The sequence below is a fragment of the Phyllostomus hastatus genome, unplaced genomic scaffold (genome assembly GCF_019186645.2).
Source record: "Phyllostomus hastatus isolate PE091 unplaced genomic scaffold, TTU_PhHast_1.1 phas_contig_551, whole genome shotgun sequence".
Lineage (NCBI taxonomy): Eukaryota > Metazoa > Chordata > Mammalia > Chiroptera > Phyllostomidae > Phyllostomus > Phyllostomus hastatus.
The window spans coordinates 2565699-2589656 of NW_025333909.1; the positions used below are offsets into that span (position 1 = coordinate 2565699).

General features: G+C 41.9%; 1 protein-coding gene across 5 annotated transcripts in view; it reads left to right on the plus strand.

Moving 5' to 3' along the window:
- The window catches only part of OPHN1 (oligophrenin 1), a 253859-nt gene that overhangs the window by 115263 nt on the left and 114638 nt on the right, over positions 1 to 23958 (plus strand). For all 5 annotated transcript variants that reach the window (XM_045847507.1, XM_045847511.1, XM_045847508.1 and 2 more), the window contains exons 7-15: positions 806 to 916; positions 3912 to 4016; positions 5389 to 5518; positions 7959 to 8059; positions 11855 to 11946; positions 16374 to 16452; positions 19413 to 19446; positions 20196 to 20258; positions 21217 to 21291. In XM_045847507.1, the coding sequence (XP_045703463.1) occupies positions 806 to 916; positions 3912 to 4016; positions 5389 to 5518; positions 7959 to 8059; positions 11855 to 11946; positions 16374 to 16452; positions 19413 to 19446; positions 20196 to 20258; positions 21217 to 21291 (790 nt within the window). The remainder of the gene's footprint in view (positions 1 to 805; positions 917 to 3911; positions 4017 to 5388; positions 5519 to 7958; positions 8060 to 11854; positions 11947 to 16373; positions 16453 to 19412; positions 19447 to 20195; positions 20259 to 21216; positions 21292 to 23958) is intronic.

Consider the following 23958-nt stretch of genomic DNA (forward strand, 5'->3'; position numbering starts at 1 on the left):
GGGTGGAGGAGCTCCTTTTATGCAAGCTACAGGCCTCCTGTCTCTGTTGGATCCAACTCCAAAAGTGGTGGCTAGGGATATGCTGCAGCGCCCTGCAGGCTATTGGTCATAGAACCTGGATGGAGCTCCTGTCTGCCATCCACATACCCAGAAAATGTAAACAATGGCATTACCGGTTCCTCTGGTCCTGGGTTCCCTCAGCTTCCGGAGTTCTCTCGCGGTTCCTCAGCCTTCTCCATGCACCAACCCCTTCCTTTCTTGTTTCTTGTGCAGAAGCTATTCAATTAGTTCTCAGTTGTCTTTCAGGGGGAATTGCTGTAAATATAGGGATATATTGGATGTGTTTTGGGAAGGGTGCAAGCTCAGCATCCATGTATGCCAGCACCTTGGACCCACTACAGAGTTCTTACAGTCTGATACTGGCTGCAGCACCAGGCTTCTGCTCTGGTTGATGTGCCCTGATTCTCCATATTCAAAGGTCTATACAATTTCGAGGCATTGGTTTTCCCCACGACTTTGGATCTAAGAAGAGTTGTTAATTTCCATCTTGTTCAGCTTTTTTCTTGTGTGAGGATGGGCATGATAACTTCTAAGCTTCTTACTCGTAGGACCGGAAAGCAGAAGTCTTGCATCAGTCCCATTGTATCTCTTGGCTTCATGTTCCCTATCTGTAGAATAAGGGTATAAGATCACCACTGGGTGCTTAAATTCTCCCCTAGCTGTAGCGTTGTTGATTCCACAAGCACCGACTTGCATGAATGACTACACCAGTTTGTGACATGTGCTACCTACCCTTCCTCTACAGGCGGACCTGCAGGTGGACAAGGAGAGGCACATTTTTTTCGAGTCCTCCCTCGATTATGTCTATCAGATCCAGGAAGTTCAGGAATCTAAGAAGTTCAATATTGTGGAGCCAGTAAGTTCTATCTGTTGATTAATGCTCTAAAAATATTTATTGAGTATTTGGCAAATGTGGAGAACTTAGATTATAAAATTGGATTCTCAAAGACTGTGATAGTCAGTGTTTAATAATGAATCTCTTTCCTCCCCTGTTCTCTCTGTTACGATCTCCTTCCCTCCCTCCCTCCCTCCCTCCCTCTCTCCCTCTCTCTCTCTCTTTCTCTCTGTTTTCCTCTCTTCTTCTTTCTTTCCCTAGCTTTCCCTGTAACCCTTCTTCTTACCTTGTTCTCCTTCCTGTCTTCCTCTTGTGCTTTCATAAAGCTTTTGAAAATACCCTTCATATACCAGATGCTGTGCTAGGAACTCATGTCTCTTGTACTCAGTAACTACCCATTCTACCATTTTTACTTCTATCTTTAATCTTTTTACTTAAATCTCCTTACTTTCTTATAAAATATGATGTGCTTTGATTTGACCACTATGTTGAATTTTAACAACTTTTTTTAATTATAAAGAATGTATTCTTGTTGCAGAAAAGGTAGAGAAAATTATAGGAAAAACAAAACAAACAGCAAATTCCTTATATAGAGATAGTCACTGTTTATATTGTGGTATTTTATTCCCATATTCTCTGTGTATCTATTATATTTATTCCTGTGTCTAATTATATCCAGGTACTTGTAGATTTGGGTGTATGTACACCTGTGTGCATAGACATGTATATATTGCTCACGAGTATATGTACATCTGTGTTCATGTGTATCTGTCATTTGTATTTATCTGTATATGTATATGTCCTAACAAGCATTTAGTCATTCATCCCATAAACATTTATTGTGCTTCTATTATGTGCCAGGCACTGTGCTAAACACTGGTTATTCTATAGTGAACAAGACAGACTCAGTTTCTCTCTTTATGCATACTCCTCTCTCATGAGGTGGACAGAAGGGAAAGAAAATATATACATAAATACAATAATGGTAAGTTGCAATAAGCACTAAAACAAAGAACAAAACAGGGCAGCTACTTTAGATCAAGTAGTCAGGGAGGTCTTTTGAAAGTGTCAGCGCAGATCTCAAGAAAGCGAAGATGGGGCAATGTGAATAATGGGGAAAGAACATTCCAGGCACAGAAAGAAGCTCTTAACTTAGGAAAGAATGGTCTAATCAAGGAATGAAAGAATGAGCCTTTAGGTAATGGTGAGAGATAAGGGGGTGGCAGCAAATAGTGTTAGAAAGGAAGGCATCGGGCCTGTAGCTATGGTAAGGGGTTTGGATGCTTGTTGAAGGGCAGTGGACAACCTCTGAGGGGTGTCAAAGAGGGTATGACCTGAGCTGATTTTGTTGTTTAGAGAATAGCTTGGAAGAGGCCAACATTGGTAGTGAGGAAACCAGATAGGAGGCTATTGCTGTCATCTCAGCAAGAGAAGAGATTGGTTTAGGTTAAGGTAGTGGCAGTGGAAATAGAAAAGAATGGCTGGACTAGAGGTATGTTTGGAAGCAAAGCTGACAGAAATTACTGAGGCATTGGATTGAGATGTGAGTGAAAGAGAAATCAGGTGTGATTCTTTACGTTCTGGTTTGATTGATTGATTGGGGGGTGTTATCATTTCCTGAGATGGGAAAGCTTGGGAAAGTAACAGGAAGATTGTGTATACTATTGTGTGTGTAGTAAACACACACACACACACACATGACACACATATACACACGTGTGTATATATACGTTTATGTATATATACACATGTACTGTATTTCACCGTGTATAATGCACATGCACAGGTTTGGCCCATGCTCAGGAAAAAAATCTTTTTGTTTTAATTTTTTAATTCAGTTATTTATTTATTTATATTTAGGAACAAAAGCAATCATCGTATCCCAGGCTATTTGCATACAGATATTGTTATTGCTTTCTACAGTTACACTTTTAACGCACAAGCAGAAATAAAAGAATTAAAAACATTTCTATAGATACAGAATTAGTACTACCCATGTATAATGTGCATCCTTATTTTTCCCATCAAAAATTTGGGCAAAACAGTGTGCATTATACATGGCAAAATATGATAGTCTGTATTTATATGTACATGTGTGTTTATATGTGTATGGTGTGTGTGCATGTTCATGTGTGCTTGCCTTTTACTTTCTAAAAAGAATAGAGCATTTTTTACTACTACTTGTTATATATCTCTATTGGCAGCATTGAGCATTATTTTTAAAATGTTTGTATTTGAGAGATGAAAGTCATATTTGCTTTGTCTTTATTTATGGACATCTGATTTTTAGTGAGGTTGAACATTTTGGACATTTACAATGTTTTCTTGATCATTTGTGTGTCTTCTCCAACCCCCTAAAACATTTTTTTTTAGATTTTTATTTATTTATTTTTAGAGAGGGAAGGGAGAGAGATAGAGAGAGAGAGAAACATCAATGTGCGGTTGCTGGGGGCCGTGGCCTGCAACCCAGGCATGTACCCTGGCTGGGAATCGAACCTGCGACACTTCGGTTCGCAGCCAGTGCTCAACCCACTGAGCTACGCCAGCCAGGGCAAGACATTTCTAATTTGAAATTGGGTTCAGGCTCCTTGGGTTCTTTAGCATTATGGCAGTCTTCATAAACATGCACATTCCTACCTTATTCATTTATCCATTCAGTTATCTATTCAACAAATATTTATTGAATATCTACTCTGTGCCAATCCTGAGGATTTAGAGAGAAAAGACAGTTTATCACCCTACTGCCCACAGTATGAATGGTTTTATGTGCTACCTGAAAAGGATCTGAATGAAGAATTAATTTGTCAGTGGTTCTTATTTTCTCGAACTGAGTTCAGTGTCCATGTTTAACCCAGTAAGAGAATAGCTGTGTGTAGACATGTTTCTGTTTGCATGACTGCTTTTACCACTACACTAGCTAAACGCTGTGTGGAGTTTCTTTTCTGTGCTTCTGTTTTCCTTATCTGATCAAGGAGAAGGTGCCAGTGATCAAGTTATTTTCACATGTTTTCCCTAGGTCTTGGCCTTTCTCCACAGCCTCTTCATTTCCAACAACCTGACTGTGGAGCTCACACAGGATTTCCTCCCCTACAAACAAAAACTCCAGCTCAGTTTGCAGAACGTAAGTTGCCCTAAGAGTTTTTGTTCCACCCGTCTCTGCATTCCAATTGGATTTAAGCCCTGATGACCTTGACCTTGGAATTCTAGGTTTCTGCAGCTCAGCCGGTTTGTCAGGGCACACTGGTGTGGATCACAAATATTTTAGTGTACCGTCCTTAGCTCTTCTCTGTCTTTGGGGCTGATTGTTGTTCCAGCCCAGCCTTCCACCCACTGATGCCTCTGTCCAATGTCTATGAAGTGTTGCTGAGTTGCTGCATTGCTCCCAGATCAGAACCCAGCTGTGGACTTGTTGAAGCACAGGTTTTTTGCTAATTCCCTGCTTGTCAGTCATGATGCTTTCATTGTGGATTTTATTACCCTGAATGCGCATTTTCCCCTCTCTTCCTTTTTTCATTACTTATTGTTAGAGTTAACTAAGTTAACTTTAAAGGTTTTTTCCACCTTCTCTCCCATGGTAGTAGTCCTTACAGATGGGCATAAGCACAACTTTCCCATTCTTGTCACATATATATTTTGTTATTTATTTAACTCACATGTAATGAATGTTTATAGATGTAGTGTACATGTACTCTGTGCCAGGCACTGTATTTTTTAATATTTTATTTTATTTATTTATTTTTAGAGAGAAGAGAAGGGAGGGAGAAAGAGAGGGAAAGACACACCAGTGTGTGGTTACAACTGGGGACCTGGCCTGCAACCCAGGCATGTGCCCTGACTGGGAATCGAACCGGTGACCCTTTTGGTTCATAGGCTGGTACTCAATCCACTGAGTCACACCAGTCAGGGCTCTAATGATTTGCATCCCCATATTTTAAGCTGCGTTTTGCCCTTGTGCTTTAGTTGTGTATTTTTAAAATATTACTTCTTACCATTAGCTTTTGTTATTCATGATTATGAAAACAGAAGATTTCGTTCCCTTGTCTTCGAAGACAGTACCCTCCATATTTTATCCTAATGGCCAGAATTTAATTCGGAGTCAAGTAGGCAGTAACTTTACTTGAGGCAGAACTTAGACGTTGTTGCCATGATAATATTCTCTTCGGGGACCGCCTTTCTTTGGGTGAAGCAGCGGTCAGTCTCAGGCTCAGAATTGTAAGAGTCCTTATTTATTGAAGTCTTATGTGATGCCTGTTAGAAAAAAGTCTCCCAAATGTGGTTTTATGGGTAGATCGCCATCTATGTTTGTTTTGCTTTTAGTCTTTAGTAGTTATACTCCATATAATGGTTTCGTACTCTGTGTGGCATTCAGCACTTGCTTTTGCTGTGTTGTAACACCTGACGAAAGCCAAGAAAACTCTGGGCGTCTGGCCAGAAATCATTTATTCATGATGCTGGTGATGACGGTAATGATTGTGATGATCGTGTCTTGGCAGACAAGAAACCATTTCTCTAGTACCCGAGAAGAGATGGAAGAACTTAAGAAAAGGATGAAAGAGGCTCCCCAGACATGCAAACTTCCAGGACAGCCAACCATTGAAGGCTATCTCTATACTCAAGAGAAATGTGAGTGGGAATATGGGGATACCTGCTGGGTTTCAGTGGGCTGGCACCTACCGCCTCTTGGCCTTCCCAAGCCCCAGGCACTGACAATGATCACAGACCCCTGACAGCTGCACCTCTTTTCGAGAGCAGCCTGGGAAATAGTGAAAAACATGAAGAGGATGGTGCAGCTGGAGGAAGAAGTTGAGGATTTGTCTAATGAAGGCTCTGGGGTGATGACGTCAGGTTTTCTTTGAGATTCCAAATGGGGATTGTTAATCATTTAATCCTTTGACTGGGGAAGAAGGGAAGTAGGGGATAGGAGGCAGAAAAACAGTATTTATTATATATATATACTATGTGCTAGGTGTGGTGCTGACTACTTTAAATACACCAGGTCCTTTAATCTTTGAAACCACTTTATAATACCCATTGTACCCATGAGGCCACTGGGAAGTCACCCAACTATCAAGGAACAGGCCTAAGAGTAAACTTAGGTCTGAAAAATGTCAAAACCTATGCTTCTCCCACTGTACTCTGTACGTTTCACAGCCTTAGGACTACGTGGTGGCTCTTAATGCATGAAATAGCCACTGTGATTTCAGTGGGCAAGATAGCTGTTCGTTGATAACTAAGGAAAATGGGTTAACTTCTGCAGTCACCAAATACTGCAGATGACTCAGGCTTTCCTGCTTCCTAAATTACATTAGGCTGACCTGTGTGTGCTATTTGATTTGTGTTATGAACTATGACCCAAGGCCCCGAAAGCCTGTAATTTCATTCCCTGCCAAGAATGATTCTATCTGGAGAGTAGGCCAAAAAGGCTACCCAGAGGTCACCAGTGGCAAAAACCATAGCAATCTGCAAAACATGATACTGTAGCAGTGATACTATTTTGCTTTTCCTCCCTGAGAGCAATGAATTTTGATGGTTTTCAGAGATGTGTTTTTCTGTTTGTCAGGTTCATCACTTGAACTCCTCATTGCAGGATTTCTCAGTCTCAGCACTATTGACATTTTGGGCTGAGCAGTTCTTGGTTCTGCAGTGGCGGGGGGGGGGGGGCGGCATCCTGTGCATTATAGGATGTTTAGCAGCATCTCTCCCCAGCTGTGAGAACCACTGTTGTATTATGAAAGAGGTACAGACTAATACATTTAAAATCTTGGCTCTAATAGCAGTTAGCTATGTGATCCTTCTGTGCCTCATTTTTCTAATTTGTCAAATGGATACGGAATTGCTACTCTGTTGAATGTATGCTTACTGAGCATCCTTTTCCCCCGGACAGTATTGAGTGCTTTAGGCATACAAAAAAGTGAATCAACCTTCGTTTTTGCCCTCAGGAAGTACATACACAGTGTGATGAGGAAGACAGAAAAGTATATCAATAATTATAATGAAATTATAATTTCATTGAGAACATTATAACTTCACTGAGAAAGTGGTGTTCACACTGGAACTTGTATTATGAGTGGGATCCTGACGGGTAAAGAAAAAGGGAAAGAAAATTACAGGTGTACACCACTGCACACAGAGGCATGTGAGCATATACTTTATTTGTAGGGTCTTGGTTTGCCAACAATAGTCCTGGTTTATATCCATTGCCCTGATATAATTATCAGTAGTGCCCTATTCACTCTTAAATATGTCTTGAATATGGATGAGAAATTATATGATCACCTATTAATTTGGTAACTGAAAGCAATTCAGTGAGACAAGAACATAGAGGTAAGGTTTGCAGAAGACAAAGTTGAAAGGTAAATATGATCTTATTATGAAGGGTTTTGTGGGCCAATCTGAGGTGTTTGGAGAGACTGGAAAAGCCATGGGTGGTTTCTGATGAGAGGGATGGCATAGAAATATAGTTAAAAATATTCCTCTAGCAAAAGAGTGGAGAATGGATTAAAAAGGAGTGATTGGAGATGGGGGCAACCAGAGAGCAGGCCATGGAAATAATTCATTGGAGAAATAGTGAATTTTTGTTTTGCTTTAAATGTCCTATAAAGTATGAAAAATATAAGTCAGCAATAGGGTGCTGAACTATGCGAGTTCTAAAAGAGATGGAGCGGAGGAGACAGCTGAAGGAGAGACATTTAGGGGAGAGAATGGGCAGAACCCAAGCAGCAGTCAAACGGGGCACATAACAGGGAAGTAGGAGCAGAAAATTACAGGTGCTGAGCTCATACGATAAGATGTGCAGTGGTAGCACTCAGCAGTCATAGGGAGTGTGGCAAGGTGAGTGGCTCAGAGCAAGGCAGAGCAGATGTGGAAAGCAGTGGATGAGGGTTCGGACCTCCTTATGTGCAATGGGCAGGTAGCAGTGCGGGCCTGGAGCTCGGGGGAAGGGGAAGGCTGGGTCTGGAGCATAACCCTGAAGAGCAAGCTGTAGGCAGCTTCCCTCTTAGGGGCAGACTGGCCATGCAATGCAGAAATTAATCTGTCAGCTCACTTTTGCCTGTCTTTATAGGGGCTTTGGGAATATCCTGGGTGAAATACTACTGCCAGTATGAGAAAGAGACCAAAACACTCACCATGACACCAATGGAACAGAAGCCAGGTGCTAAGCAGGTCAGTTCTTTCGTGTGCCACATTTTTTTGCAATGCATCTGTCTGTGACCGCATCTCAGAAAAGAGTGTATGTTGACATAGTGCCGAAGAATAAATCCGTCACTGTCTTGTAAAGCCGTGACTTCATTTGTTCTCCTTGGCCTAAGTTTGCATTGGGACTGATAATTCTCAGTTGAGTGAAAGATCTCTGTTAATTATGTCAGGCCTTTGCTGTCCAGTGCCTGGACCCTTTCATACCATTTATTAAATTATCACAACTGCCTGTCACATTGTACAAAGAAAATTTGCAAAACTATGGGTGAATTGTGCATGGAGAGTATGACTTGCTTTTAAGAAGGCTGTACTGTGGGATATATTTAAATAGCAAGTGTTTAAAATATAAACCTTTTGGCTAAAATCTTTTTTTAAAAGAGTTAGTCTGTTGCCTAAAGTTCAAATAACCTATACTATGCAGTCTGTGTAATATTCAAATATCTGTAAGCAGTTAATGCATCTTCTTATGCCCTCCAAACCTCCCCCCCACCCCAAAGTGACAAGATGGGTTTAATACACTGAGAATGTAGTTTATTCACCTGGAAGAACCTGCTATGTTACGTTATGTTGTTACGTTACACCATGCAGCCAAAAAATGTATTCTGTCATCTCACTTGTGCCTGTCTTTGTACGAGTTTTGGGAATAAATACACACTCACACACACTCACACTCAAGTCTTTCTTAAGATAAAAGCTGATAGACTATTACGGTTCTAAAGTAGTTCAGTGTGTCCTTTGAAACTGGCTGTCCGACAGGGTCTTAGTTGTGATATTTAAGGATTTTAATTCCATGGCAGATCTCTCTTGTGGGGCTTGTTCACAGAAAACGAGAGGGGAGTGGGATTTAGTGGCAGGCTGCTGAAAACTGCTTTTGGGGGGTCTTTAACCACCTGTTTGTTTCGCTGCCTCGGATGTGGACTGGAGATGGGATGCCGGTCCAACGAAGTGTAGCAGATAGGGTTTCCACGACCTTCGTTCATGACTCTTAGTGGCCCAGTTAGTCATCCATGACCCCGAAAGTCTCCTTGGTTTCCAGTCTGCTGATTGCCAAAGCACCTTTCGATGTGATTCTGTCAAATTCCGCTTGTGCTGCAGCACAGAACTCGTTCCTGTTCTGTGCAAACTGAGCCGTTGTGTCTGGCCGGCAAGGGTTTATAAGCAACACTGACCTGCAGGCCCTTCCTTTTCTTTTTATACACGCATCACTTCCCAGATGCTGGACCTGAAAGTTCCTCTCTTAGACAGAACGTTCATTTGGGCCCCGTCTCCCCTGTTCAGAGGTGCCTGCTGTAAAGCTCAACACAGAGGCCGCAGATGCCACTTTCACATCCTCCTGGCAGAAGAGAGCCAGTCCTCCTTTGAGTTTTTCTTCCTCTCTTCCCTTTTCATTGAGTGGCTGCTTGCAAAACTGCCATCGTGCTGCAGCCTCAGCAGTTTGGCTCTGGGATTCCTTACAAAATGAGAAGAGGAACGCGCTTCTCCATTTAGAAGGAAGCGGAGGTGGCAGTAATCACTTGAATTTCTCTCAATTGGACTTGGAAATGACTTCTTGTTAGTTCTCTGACTCACTTCCTATTGCCAGTTTGTGTTCTAGAAAGGCAAATGCTGTAAGTCAACGAGGATGGTGATAGTATTGTAGAAAGCCACCGTGGAGTGAATGTCTGTGATGTGCCAGGGACCGAGGTAAATACTTTCTGTCGCGTGTCTCATTTGCTCCCCCAGCGGGACTGTGACAGATGCTTAGCCGGATTTGAAGATGGAGGAATTTACACTCTTTCTGACTATGGTAGCCACCTCTGTTCCTTACTAGTTCAGTCTGTTCGACTTCCATTTGTGTGCTGCTGCTCACTTTACAGATCGCCTTTCCCAACACCGATCTATAAGATTCTCATCCCTTTCCTGTCAGGCGGCTGTGTAAGAGGAAACAGGGCCACCTCCTGAGTCTCAAGAACTGCTTTTAGATCCTAGCTCTGTGGCCTGCTAGCTTTTTGATCTGGAAGAAATGACTTGCTGCCCAATGTCATCTTCCTTCTTAGAGAACTGGCAAGGATGATAATGTAGTCCACAAACATTTATCGAGCACTAATTCTGTAGTAGGTACTAGAGATATAAAGGTGAGGAACACACTGCCCGTGTTCTTGGGGGGTTCTCAGTTGAGTAGGGAGATCAGCCATGGAAACAAGGCTTTCGGATAATGTGGAAAACACATAGTGGGCAATGTATGGGGTTGGGGAAGGGCTTTGGAGGAAATTGAAGTGAAGCTGCAGTTTGTGGAACGAGTAAGAGCTGAGCCAGACAAAGAGCAGAGATAGTCATTTCAGGTGGAGGAAATAGTATATGCAGAGTTATAGAGTCATGAAGGCACATGATGGATGTGTGAAAGAAGTAGTTTTACACTGATCGGGGTGGCTGGAGGCGAACCTGGAGTGGGTGGCAAGGCCTAGGCCCCTGAGCTGTGATCCCACCGCACGGGAGGAAGTTGCGCATTTAAAGAGGGAAGGTGAGTCCATGATGCTGTGGTTCATCACCCTCATCTTGAGCGACTGCCCCTGCTTGATGTTCTAAATGTTGGGGCACAGAAGGCAGATTGAAAGATGAATTTAGAGCTGAGGTTTTCTGGTGCAGGAGCAGCACAAGAATAGGCTTTTGTGGGTAGAGTAGCCAGTGGAAGGAAAGTATTGAGAGTACAGGCCAGTGTAGGTGGTGCACTGCTTAGCCATAGACTTGGCGCTTGGGTGGTGTTTCTGAATTTGAGACAGCAAGGTGGGAAGTATTATTCCCATTTAATAGTCTGTGAAGTTAAGTGAAAATGACTTGCCCTGGGTAAATAGCTTGTGGATGGCATAACTGAGATAGGACCCTGGGTTTCAGTTGCTTAGTTGATTGCTATTTCCACGATACCAACTGGGGTGACTGTGGGTAAGCCATCTTACCTCTCTGAGCTTCCTCCAAGGGTCGTTACAAAGAAAGTTGCAGACTAAATACCTTGTGTAATATGTGGCACCTGCTAGGTAATCAATAAATGTTACTTCTCTTACCTGTACCACATTACCTGTGTTGAGACACTAGAGGGAAACTGAACAATGTGGGACTGGAGACTTTTCATCTGGACAAAGTGAATTTCAATGGCCTTATGAAGTACCTACAAGACTAAACTGGAACAAACTGTCGTGCACATATCAGATACCAGATGCCGCCTTGGCTAATTACACATTGTCTTATTTTCCCTACTCCTGCCCTGTCTTTGGAGAGGGTGCTTTTGCAATCCCTGCCACTCTCAAGAGTCTGGAGGTAGGGAGGACAAATGTTTGTCTCCCCTCCTCCATCAGCCACTTAAATGGAAGGAGGGTTACAGAAAACCGCTTACCCATTGCAATCTCCCTACCTAGACATCCAGTAAAATACTTATTCTGCACCCTTAATGTGACCTGGGCAGCCTATTTCTCCTGCACCCTCCCTACATGATGTGCAGTGAGGTTCCTGTTTAATCTGCCCCACTTGAAAATGAGTGATGGCCTACCCTGCATGTAATTTTCTCTTCGTCTCAGCCATTCATTGATTTTTGGAGCAGGGAGAAACCATCTGCCATCTTGCTGCCACTATTGTTTGAAGTGACAAAGGTTCTCAGTGAGGCTACACATTGTCCCTGCTGCCACGACAGGTGGACAGGTGCCTTCCAAGTGACACTAAGGACACTGCCAGAGGCAGAAGAAGCTTTTGTGCACGTTTTCAAATGGTCTGTTAATCCTTCTCTTCCATCAGGGGCCTTTGGACTTAACCCTGAAGTACTGCGTGAGAAGGAAGACGGAGTCAATTGACAAGAGGTTCTGTTTTGATATAGAAACTAATGAAAGGTAAGCTGTGCTGGTGTGGATCTGCTGTGTCCCCATGTGCCAGGTGCTGAGCCTGGGTAGGTCTTTTCCCCCATCACCTCCTGTTCAGGAAATTGAGCACATCTATTCATGACATTGTCATCCGGGCTCTTCTGGTGGCCCTTCACGGGGATCCCTGTGACCTGGCCCAGAGCTGGTTCTCTGTATAAGCTTCAGTCAGCTTTGCGTCATCTGTTCTAGACAAGAAGTCATCCCTAGGATTTAATTTGCTATCAAACATGCAAAACGTCAGCATTTGATGATGTTACAAATGTAACAGATAGGAACAAGTGACCTGGAACACATTTTTAAAAGGAGATAGATGAGACAGAGGGTTGTAGTGGTACTGGGGAGTCTCCCTCCTGCCCCACGACTTGGTACAAACAAACATCATACAGACTTTCCCTAGTTTGCAGATGTTATGTAAGTGGAAGTAGTTTGATTATGAACTTCCTGATTTCAGCCAAGGCTTGTACACTTTGAACTTGGTTGCTTTTTTTCTTCTCTCCAGTGCCTTTTTTTGTTTGTTTTCTGGCTTGAGGAAATGTTATCAGAGGAGAATTCAGCTTTTAAATTTTAAAATGAGAGCATTTGCAGTACTTTGGCCAAAGACATGTTACGTAGGTGGGAGGTTGATCCAAAATTCAGTGAATGCGTTTCTATATTTTATTTCGGTCTGTTGTTTCTATGTATTAGGTACTGAGTAATAGAATAGAATTTAACAAAATGATCCGAGTCCTAGAAAAAAAACTTGAATGTTGAATTACAATGTTATATGAACAAAACTATCAGTGAGTGACTACAATCATAAATATTAGTCTAAGAGGTGAGGGCTTTTTAAATTTTCAGTCTGGGAATAAATAACTACTGGCCAGTTCCCTCATTTTAAATTTCTGTTCGTGAATCTATGTGAATTTCTTTTGCTGTTAAAAATGGATGTTCTAATTCAAGATGATTTTCCTTTCATGGACCTTTACTCAGCACAGGTGTCAAACTCATTTTCACGGGGGGCCACATCAGCCTTGCGGTTGCCTTCAAAGGGCTGAGTGTAACTTTAGGACTGTATACACGTAACTGCTCCTTAACTGTTAAGCGAGAGCTTGGCACTGCTGCCTGGCAGAAACCAGGTGCTGGGCCGGATAGAACAAGGTGGAGGGCTAGGTTTGGCCCATGGGCCTCGTGTTTGCCACCTGTTGCTGGCTTTGCAGCATGAAGGTGCTTACAAGAAATTAAAATTTTCTGCCTTTACTTTCATTCTTATTACCTTTCAACCTAAATTTGTCAGCCATTTGCAAACAGTATTCCTATGGAATCAAAACAATTGCAGGTCATTTGGCTAGAGGCTGAGACCAATTCGTGTTTATGTATCATGTACCTAGTGCTGTGCATGGCTCATGGTAGAGAATACATTTGGTGTTCCTTTTTGAATCTATTTTTTTTCCTACCCTGGAGTGCTGAGGATTTCTGAGTCTAGAACCGAGGAGTTCAAGTTTTGATGTGTCTGTGATTTTAGTCACCACCCATTGCGCACTTTAAAACAAACGCCCTCACTTAATCCTTGCCCTTGTTTTCCAGGCACTGTCAAGGAGACTCGAATACATTTAGTTGACTTGCCACATCAAGGTCATATAGCGGCAAGGCTGAGGTCAGACCTTGGTCTCTAGGTCTCCAAAGCCCATGTTCTTTTCCGTTGTATTCTGTTGCCTGTTATAAACTAAATACATATACTGTGAAACAGGATCAACATAACCTTGAGCAGGTGCTGAGGCACCTCCGCACACGTGGCATTTTCTGAGGGCTGTGACCTCTGTTTTCCTGGTGAGTCATTCATTCTGATAGAAGGAACAGAGCCGCGCTTCCCCGTGGGCATCAGGCACCTGTACTCGTTCAAGTCTTTTTTTTATATTTCAGAAATACAGAATAACTTTTATATTAGTGTTCCTACCAGTGTTTGAGGCCACAGGCTCGTAGCCCATCTGAGTTTGAATGGCAATAATAATAATAATAGCAGCAGCAGCAGCAGCACAACTGCTGATGTTTGCTGAATGCTTCCTGTGTGCCAAGCACTGTTCTCAGCCCTTTAAGCAATCATTTCCTTTAGTCTCTGCAATCTCCTAAGGTAGGGGGTACTTTTATCCCAATTTTACAAAGAAAGACCCGGAGATGGAGAGAAGTGTAAGCATCTCAGATTACACTGCTAGAAAGTGGTAGAGCCAGTATGTAAATCCAGACATTCTTCTCTCCAAACTCGGACTCAGAATTAGTACATTCTCCTGCAAATACACTGTCTGTGCCTTTTTGTTCCAGATGGGTGGCTGAGAACTCAGGGAGGGCAAAGGATTTGTCTAAGGTCCTAATAGCAGATTCAGGACTAGAAGTCAGTGCTCTTTCTACTTTGTCAGCCTGTTGTTAACAGTATTGTTCTTTGAATTTGACTTTCTGTAGCACTTAGGAATCTCCAAATACATAGCGAAGAGTCACTTATTTATTCTTTCAGCTTCTCTGTAAGGCCTGAAAAAGACACACATCGGGTTTTTGATTTCCCACATAGGGAAGCCGAGTTCCAGAATGGTTTTAATGTCATGTCTGGTCCTCATTTTCTGCATTTCTGTCTGTTGTCCATTTGCTGGCTCACCTTCCTTTTGGCTTTGGTATTCAGCTGCATAGATGCCTTTACAAAGATTTTTAGACTTTCCAGCCCCGGAAGATATATCTCAAAGGTTGCGTGTTTCTAAGAGAAAGGTAAACTTGAAAGGCGTGCTAGGGTTGGGCAAGGAAATAGGAAGGCAGATGCCAAGAATGTAGTGAAAAAATGTAGTGTACAAAGCCAAGTCGTGGTTTTCAGTGGATTGTTGATTAAAGATAATTTGGGGAGCTTTTTTAAGGAGTAGTTTAATGAAGTAAGAGCTGGAAGGGCAGGTGGAAGAGGAATCCCATGATATCAGAACTGAAAAGGACCTCCAGCTTATCTTCCAGCAGCCTTATGGGTAATGAAACAGGCCCAGAGAGGCCCAATGACTTTTGCAAGTTCTCATATTATTATTGTTCTTATCATTTCATGACTCTGAGAGACCTCATCTTATAGAAGTAGTAAGAACAGGCTTCTCATAAAGGCCCAGTGAGGCAGAGAGTGCAAGGAGGCTTCATGCTTGCAATAATATGGTTAGTCCCACATTTTCAGTTTGGTTTTGGAAGGTCTAAAAACACAATACATAGTATATTAACTTGGGATATCTCTGGATATAGGTAGCCTGCAAGTACCATATTTCACCATGTATAATGCACACATTTTTGCCCAAATTTTTGAAGGAAAAATAAGGATGTGCATTATTTATGGGTAGTACTAATTCCATATCTATAGAAATGTTTGTAATTCTTTTACTTACACTTATGCGTTACAAGTGTAACTCTAGAAAGCAGTAATAACATCCGTATGCAAAATAATACCCTGGAATATGATAATTGGTTTTGTCTCTAAATATAAATAAATAAATAATTGAATTAAAAAGTTAAAATGAAAGATTTTTTTCCTCCTGAAAGTTTGGGCCAAAAACATGGGTGTGCATTATATGTGGCAAAATATAGTAAAACAGAATAAAATTGGAGTTGAGGCCCTCTGCCATGCAGGAGAGGCCTTAGAATACAGTGGTTAAGAAAGAACATGGCTGTCAGGCCAGAGCTACCAAGTTCAAATCCTCATCCACTCTACTTACCTGCTATGGGAAGTCGGGCGAGTAACCTCTTATTCCTCACTCACCCATTCTGTCAAATAGGATTCTTAAAATCCATAGTATCTGCTTTATAGGCTTCCTGGGGAGATTAAATAAATTAATACCTATAAAGTACGTAGAACAGAACCTGGTACCTAGTGGGTATTTAATAACTCTTAGTTGTTACTAGTTACAGGATTGCGTAACTAAGCCAAAAGGCCTTGTCCTTGTCCCTGGGGCCGAGCATGCTGTTGAGTTCTGACCATCTGGACATGCTCCTCAATATCCTAGGTGGTGGGAGTAGCAAAGCCATTCTCCTGAAGATGAATGTGTCTGTGACCAGCATGCTCAGCCTTAGAGCCTAGCCCCAATGGCTGGCTTCTGAGAGAGGCAGGGGGAGCCTCAGTTGGGCTCCAGCAGTATAGGGCCAGTTTCAGTGTACAGTATAGTAAGGCATCTTGGCATCTGCCTTCCTATTTCCATGCCCAACCCTAGCATGAAGCTGCCAAGATACCACCTCCCTCCGGGTTCCCAAAGTTACTATTCCGTACATGTTCTGCTGTTTTTCTGAGTAAAAGAGATTTTGAAAAATTGGAGTTTCTGTATGCCTGTGCCTCCTCAGTGAGGGACTTGAGATCACAAGACTCCATTTTCTCAGGTGAGTTTTCTGCTTTAAGCTTCTTGTTTTTTTCCCCCTAGGCCAGGAACCATCACGCTGCAAGCCCTTTCAGAAGCTAACAGAAGGCTGTGGATGGAGGCCATGGATGGGAAAGAGCCTGTAAGTTACCTCACACTGGGGGATGCTCTGCAGCATAGCCTGGTGTATGAGTGCCCTCTAGTGGTATAAGTGGGTTTAGCACAGTTAAAGGGTGTAGTGGTTAAAGGGTAACAACAGCAACATCTGGCTCACAATTGTTAGAGCTAGAAACAGTTTTATTGATTCACCATCTTGTGTTTAACAAGCAAGGCAACTTGAGTTCCAGACAGGGTGAGGCCTTCTCTAGGAGAAACCTCACAGAAGACATGGAAGCTGGGCCTAGAATCCAGAGTTTGGAGCATCTTTCTCCAGTTTCAGATTATGCAGCTGTGCCGACAAGACCTCCTTAAGGAAAACTAAGCCTCTTCTCAGTTTATAGAATTAATATGTGCTCATACAGAAGGACTGAAAATAATTGGCATGGCTGTGAACAAACATTTTTTAAAGATTTTATTTATTTATTTTTATAGAAGGAAGGGAGGGAGATAGAGAGAGAGAGAGAGAAACATCAATGTGCGGTTGCTGGGGGCCGTGGCCTGCAACCCAGGCATGTGCCCTGACTGGGAATTGAACCTGCGACACTTTGGTTCGCAGCCCATGCTCAATCGACTGAGCTATGCCAGTCAGGGACTGAACAAACATTTTTTAAAAAATATATTTTATTGATTATGCTATTACAGTTGTCCCATTTTCCCCCCTTCACTCCCCTCCACCCTGTACACCCTCTCCCACCCATATCCCCCCCTTTAGTCATGTCCATGTGTCATACATATAAGTTCTTTAGCTTCTACATTTCCCATACTATTCTTGCCCTCCCCTTATCTATTTTCTACCTACATTCTATGCTACTTATTCTCTGTACCTTTTCCCCCTCTCTCCTCCTCCCACTCCCTTGTTGATAACCCTCCATGTGGTCTCCATTTCTGTGGTTCTGTTCCTGTTCTAGTTGTTTGCTTACTTTCTTTTGGTTTTGCTTTAGGTGTGGTTGTTGATAATTGTGAGTTTGTTGTCCTTTTACTGTGCATGTTTTTTCTTTATCTTCTTTTCTTAGATAAGTCCCCTTAACATTTCATAAAATAAAGGCTTGGTGATGAACAAACATTTTTTAAGATTTTATGCAGAATCATTTTGCTGCCCCTTCTTCCACCCTCAGGTCAGCTTATTATCTTTGTAGTAGTGAAGGGGATGATTTTGCTATCCTGGCCCCGAAGATGTACCGCTCTATTTAGGAGGCTGTTGCATAGGAGGACAGGCGATACTTTAAAAGTGTCTGTGATTATCCTATAAAGACCAATATGAACAGTCAGAAACCATTGAAAACCACTTCCTTTCTACAGAGTCTTCCCAGTAGCTTTCTCCTAGTGGCGTATGAAATAATATCAGCTTCGTAGTGTCAGAATCCCTGAGACCTAGATTTGGATCCTGGTCCTGCCAGGCAGTGGCTGTGTGACCTTGAGCGAGTTATTTCATCTCTCTGAGGCTCGGTTTCCTTCTCTGCAGTCAAATGGCTTTAATAATCTCTGTTCTACCTACCTCACAGGGTTGCTTTACAAATCAAATGAAAGCCGGTCTGTCAACCATAATGTGATGTATTAGTTTTAGGTGCTTCTAACGAGTCAAGCGTGAGTGCAAAGCTGCTGAGATTCAGCAGTATTTGGATGCACTCTACCCTACTTGCTTTATTCAAGGCCGAAACTTGCTAGGAGGGGAAATATATCCTAGGCTTTTCTTTGTGTGTGTCCCTGGTGCCCTGGAATCCAAAGAGGAAATGCAAAAATCCCAGATTGCATTTATAGCCACCAAGAAGGTAGTTTTAAATGACAAATGATGTTGTGAGGACTGCCATCCACAACAAAAGGTGATCCTGGACCTGTCCCCCCTCCCTCTCCTCCCGGAGATCTGAAGCTTAACTATTACATGTCTTTGATGTTTCTCTGGGCGGATGCTAGGAGGCTCAGCGAGGCATTTGACTCTTGAATCCCCTCTCCTGAACTTGCTCTCCCTTCAGGATTTAAAGACTGAACGATGTTGAAGGCTTTGTGTGCAGAAGGATGTCAGAACACGCGCCCACTGAATGTGGATCCTTACCAACTTGATTATGGCAGACTTATCACAAATATCTTATTTATTGAAGTGTCAGTGAGGGCTGGCCAGCATGGAAACCTCTCTCACTGAAACACTCACACGTTTACACATATATGCAAACACGTTTTTTTTAGAAGGAGAGCTTGTTAAAGCAGGCTGTAACATGGCGTGTTGAGGGCTTATTTCTTGCAGCCTCAGAGTGCTAATGTCATTGCTCCTGTACTTAACACCCCAACCTATTCATCTTACACACATTATGCGTGCCTTCGCTTTTCAAGTGTTGAAGAAGATCGGGACTTGACGGAACATGTACCCCGGTCCCGATCATCTTAGAAATAGGAATTTTGAAGTCTAGAAAGTGAAAATAACAAGCCCTAGATTTTATAATGAGGTAGAGGCAGAACCGGGACTAGACTTGAAGAGCCAAGGATCTGGTGTTTGGTCTCCCCATAGCTATCACAATGTGGACTTCAAGATGATGCACAGAAATCTTGGTCAGTGCGTGGATCTCTTCCAGATGGATAATTGCCATTCCTCAGAGAAACAGTTATTAGCTAGCCTTTGGGGTATGGGAGGTTGGTTTGGAACATGTAAATTTCACCATCAATGCCCATTACCCAGGTATGCATGAAAAAAATCCACTTTCTTTCTCTTGTACTCTCTTGCTCCATTGGAAAAAGTCTCTGAGCTTTCCCTAAGTAAATATCTAAGAGGGCTATAACTTCGGTGGTAGCAAGCAGTTTGAAATCCATTGCAATCTTCAGGGATTGTTATTTCAACTGTTGCTTAGGGGCCTAGGCAGAGATGATTCTATTGAGCCCACTTTTCCTTCTTGTTAAAGCCTTTGAGTCGTTAATGGTCTTGGTTTAACATTATCTGTTTCTCTTCTTTTGCAGATCTACCACAGCCCCATAACGAAACAGGAAGAAAGTGAGTCAAATTTCTGATCTACTGACATTAGAAACTGCCAGCTGTCTTAATCATAGTGAATGCCGTCATCGATGATATGTGATATTGATGCCAGTGTGTTTACGGATGTCGCGGTGTGGAATGAAACTCACACCTCCGTATTTTTCGAACCATAAGATGCACCTAGGTTTTAGAGGAGGAAAACAGGGGAAAATTTTTTGAAGCCAAACAATGTGGTAAAATATTTAATAACAGAAATAACATAATATTTCACCAATGTAAATGTGAACAGAACTCAACAGGAGCATTAACAAACATTATTTCTCCCAAATTGGGGGTGGGGGGGTGAGTCTTATAGTCCAAAAAATACGGTATTTTTTAAAATGCATCTATTGATTGAACTAAGGAAGTCTCTTTATCTTAGCTTATGGCGGGAGTAGCTAGACTAATAAAGAGAAGCACATTATATCCTTCTTGTTCTTCACACATGATAGAAGTCCTGTGCATATCCAGCCTAACATTTCATATTTGATGTTGCTCGTGCCTAAAGCAGAAACAATGCAAAGGGCTAACTAAGAGCACTCTGTGTTACACAGAGTAAAAACCCTTCCCCTGACCCAAGAAAAGGACCTTTTCATTTAGCGGTGGTTGGACATGACCAAACAAACCCCCTGTTCTCGGACTGCAGTCTCTTAGCATGGTGGTTGAATGCTTGGTTGGTGAAGCTCATTGCAGCAGGATCTAACTCTGCTTTCCTTTGCTTGAAACAGTGGAGCTGAATGAAGTGGGCTTCAAGTTCGTTAGAAAGTGCATCAATGTCATTGAGACCACAGGTAAGATAGTGAACCGTCTCGCCTTGGCGGTATTTCAACCCACCACTCTGAAGTTACCCTGGGGCAGTTTCTCGAAAGTACCAATCATGTCACCTATTGGTCAGAATCCATTTCAGGAATAGACACTGTTTATAAACCTTGACCATCAGGCACAATTTGTATAATTTGAGTGAATTCCGAACCAGTGGTGCCCAAGCATATTTGGATCATTTCCGGCTTCCTGCTTTGAAAGAGAAAGAGCTTCAAATGGCTTATAAAATATTCTTAAATACTACCTGGCACACCTCAACTAGTATTATGATGGTAGTCCCTAAATAAGTAAGAATTTAGTTTCTGCCACAACGCGATGGGTTCAAAAATTACAGGGGGCAAAGCTAAACTCAAACAAATGTGGTGTAAGCATTTTTCCAGGTTGACGATACTCTCTAGTTTCTCTCCGACAGTATGTAGAATAGGGGCCAGTGTACTGTATGAGCAGTGTCCTTTTTTCCTTTGAAATGTTGCCTCAGTCTTCTCCATGCACAAAAAAATGGCCCTTTGTTTGACATCTACCATACTCCAGCCTTTCCTTCCTTTATATCACTGCTCAGGGACATCTCGAAGGTTGATATTGCTACATTTTCAATTAGATCCAAGCTCCTCTCCAAGATGGCAGCACCATTCTCCGTCTGCTACCCACCTGAGCCTATCCTATAATTTATTATAGAGTGTGTTCACTTCTGTTAGATTAATGAGGGCTTGGTACGATCCAAATGAAATATGAAGAGAACAAGCTGGAGAGATGCTTCAGGACTGCTCCCTTATGTCAGGGGAGGGCCGGAGAGCTTGGAGAGCGTAGCAAGAACCTTTCCTGTTTGAACTCAGTCCAGTGTGTGAGCACCTACTTTCTGAAATGCCCTGAGGTACCTGAAAGCTCTCTAGCTATATAAGCAAACTCGATTTGATTTTCTTTTCCTAGGAATCAAGACAGAGGGATTGTACCGTACCGTGGGCAGCAACATTCAGGTTCAGAAGCTGCTGAATGCCTTTTTTGGTAATGATTTTATTTTCATAATTCTTATTTGGGGTTGGTTATGTATTAGGAGGCAACTTCAGTGCCTCCAACGAGCCCTCAACTCAGTCTGTTATCTATTGCCCAGTTCCAACTGGGTGCTTATAGCTCTGCGTACTGTTGGGACGTCAGCTTCTCACTGCCCTTTGATTTCTAAAAAGGTAGTAGGTATGTTGGTTAGTCCCCACATATCTGTGTTTTATTCCAGCTTTCCTCTTGTATTTGATCTCTAATTTTGTACCGTTGAACTCAGAAAAAGATGTTTGATATGATTTCAATCTCTTAAAATTTATTCAGACTTGTTTTCTGGCCCAGCATGTAATCCGTCCTGAAGACTGTCCCACATGCACTGAAAAATAATGTGTATCCTGCTGTTTTGGGAAGGAATGTTCTGTATATGAGGGGGAGACCCAAAAAATCCTCAAATTTACTTATAAACAATTGTATATTTATTCTTATATGTTTAAACTTCAGTCACCCTCAAAGTACTCTCCTTTTGATGCAATACACCTATCAAGACATTTTTTCCACTGCACTAAACAGTTTCCGAATTCATTGATTTGGATGCCTTTTAGTGCTTCTGCTGTTTTTTGTTTCACTTGTTTCCATCTGCAAAATGTTCCTTTTTGAGGACTTTTTTCATCCGAGGAAACAAAAAGAAGTCACTGAGGGTGAGATTGGGTGAATAAGGAGGGTGGGGCATGGCGATCATGCGGTTTTTGGTCAAAAACTGTTGAACACTCAGCGAGGTGTGGGCAGATGCACTCGTAAATCACCCATCATGAAATGGGCAAATGCACTGAAAGATTCTTCAAACAAAATTCACTGTAGCCAAACGCAGCCTCTCACAACACCTGCTGGTGTCCTGAAACAGATGGGTTTCCAAAACACTAGCGGGGGAAGCCTGAACTACAAGGGGTCTGCCCTTAGAAGATAATTCTGGTGTTTTTTGGGTCCCCCTCATACATCTATTAATTCCACCTGATTTAATGTACCTTTTAAGGCCAATGTTTCCTTGATAGTTCTCTGCCTGGATGATGTGTATCCACTGATGTAGATGGGGTGTTAAACTCCCCTATTGTTACACTGTCCATCTCTTTTTTATACATACTAATATTTGCTTCATGTATTTATGTGCTTCTATGTTAGGTGCATAGATGCTTACAAGTGTTATTATATTCCCTTGTTGAATTGATTCCTTTATCATCATGGAGTACCTTTGATTATCTCTTGTACAGTGGTAGTTTTAAAGTCTGTTTTGTAAGATATAAATATTGCTACCCCAGCTTTTCTTTCATTTCCATTTGCATGGAATATATGTTTCTGTGCCTTCACATTTAGTCTGTGTCTTTAGATCTGAAGTGAGTCTCTTGTAGGCAGCGCATGTATAGCTCTTGCTTTTTAAAAATCCATTCAGACATCCTGTGTCTTGGGATTTAATTATGTAGTCCATTTACCTTCAAAGTAATTATTGATAAGTATATATTTATTACCATTTTGTTAATAATTTTGTGATTGTTTTTATAGTTCTAGTTTACTTTCTTTTCTTTCTTAACTGTGGGATTTGTTGACTTTTTAGTATTATGCTTGGATTCTGTTCTCTTCATTTTTGTGTATCTATTACGGGTGTTTGGTTTCTGGGTATCATGAGATTCATATATAGTAACTTATGTAGACAGCAGTTTATTTTAAGTTGATTGTCTCTTAGGTCCGACCACATTCTGAAAGCACTGCATTGTTACTGCTGCTGCATGTTTTATGGTTTTGATGTCATATTTTGCATCTTTTTGTGTGTGTATCTTTTCAGTACTTATTGTAAATATAGGTGAGTTTTTACTACTTTTGTCTTTTACTTTTCACATGAGGTTTATAAGTGATTGATCCACTACCTTTCATGTACGTTGATGTTTACCAGTGAGACATTCTCTGACATGAATTTTTCATTTATCATTGTGGCCTTTTCTTTCTTTTAAAAAGATTGTATTTATTTATTTTTAGAGAGAGAGGAAGAGAGGGGGAGAAACATTGATGTGAGAGACAAACATCCACCGGTTGCCTCCCATACACCCCCAGGTGGGGACATGGCCACAACCCAGGCATGTGCCCTGACTGGGAATCGAATTGGTGACCTTTCAGTTTTCAGGCTGTCACTCAACCCACTGAGCCACACCAGCCAAGGTGGCTTTTTCTTTTCTGCTTAAGTAAATCCCTTTAACATTTGTTAAAATGCCAGTGTAGTGGCGCTGAACTCCTTCAGGTTTTACTTGTCTCAGAAACTCTATCTCTCAGTCAATTCTGAATGACAACCTTCCAAGATATAGTGGTCTTGGATGTAGGTCCCCCCCTTATCAGTTTGAATATATTGTGCTATCTCTGTGCTATCTATCTTCTCTGGCCTGCAAAGTTTCTGCTGAGAAATCAGTTATCAGTCGTATGGGAGTTCCTTTGTGTGTAACTGGTTGTTTTATTCTTGCTGCTGTTAAGCTTGTCTTTATACCTTTACCTTTTTCTTTCATTTAATTGAATTTATTGGGATGACATTGGTTAAGAAAATTATACAGGTTTCAGGTATACAATTCTACAACACATCATCTGTACACAGTACTGTGTGTTCACCACCCCAAGTCAAGTTTCCATCTATCACCATTT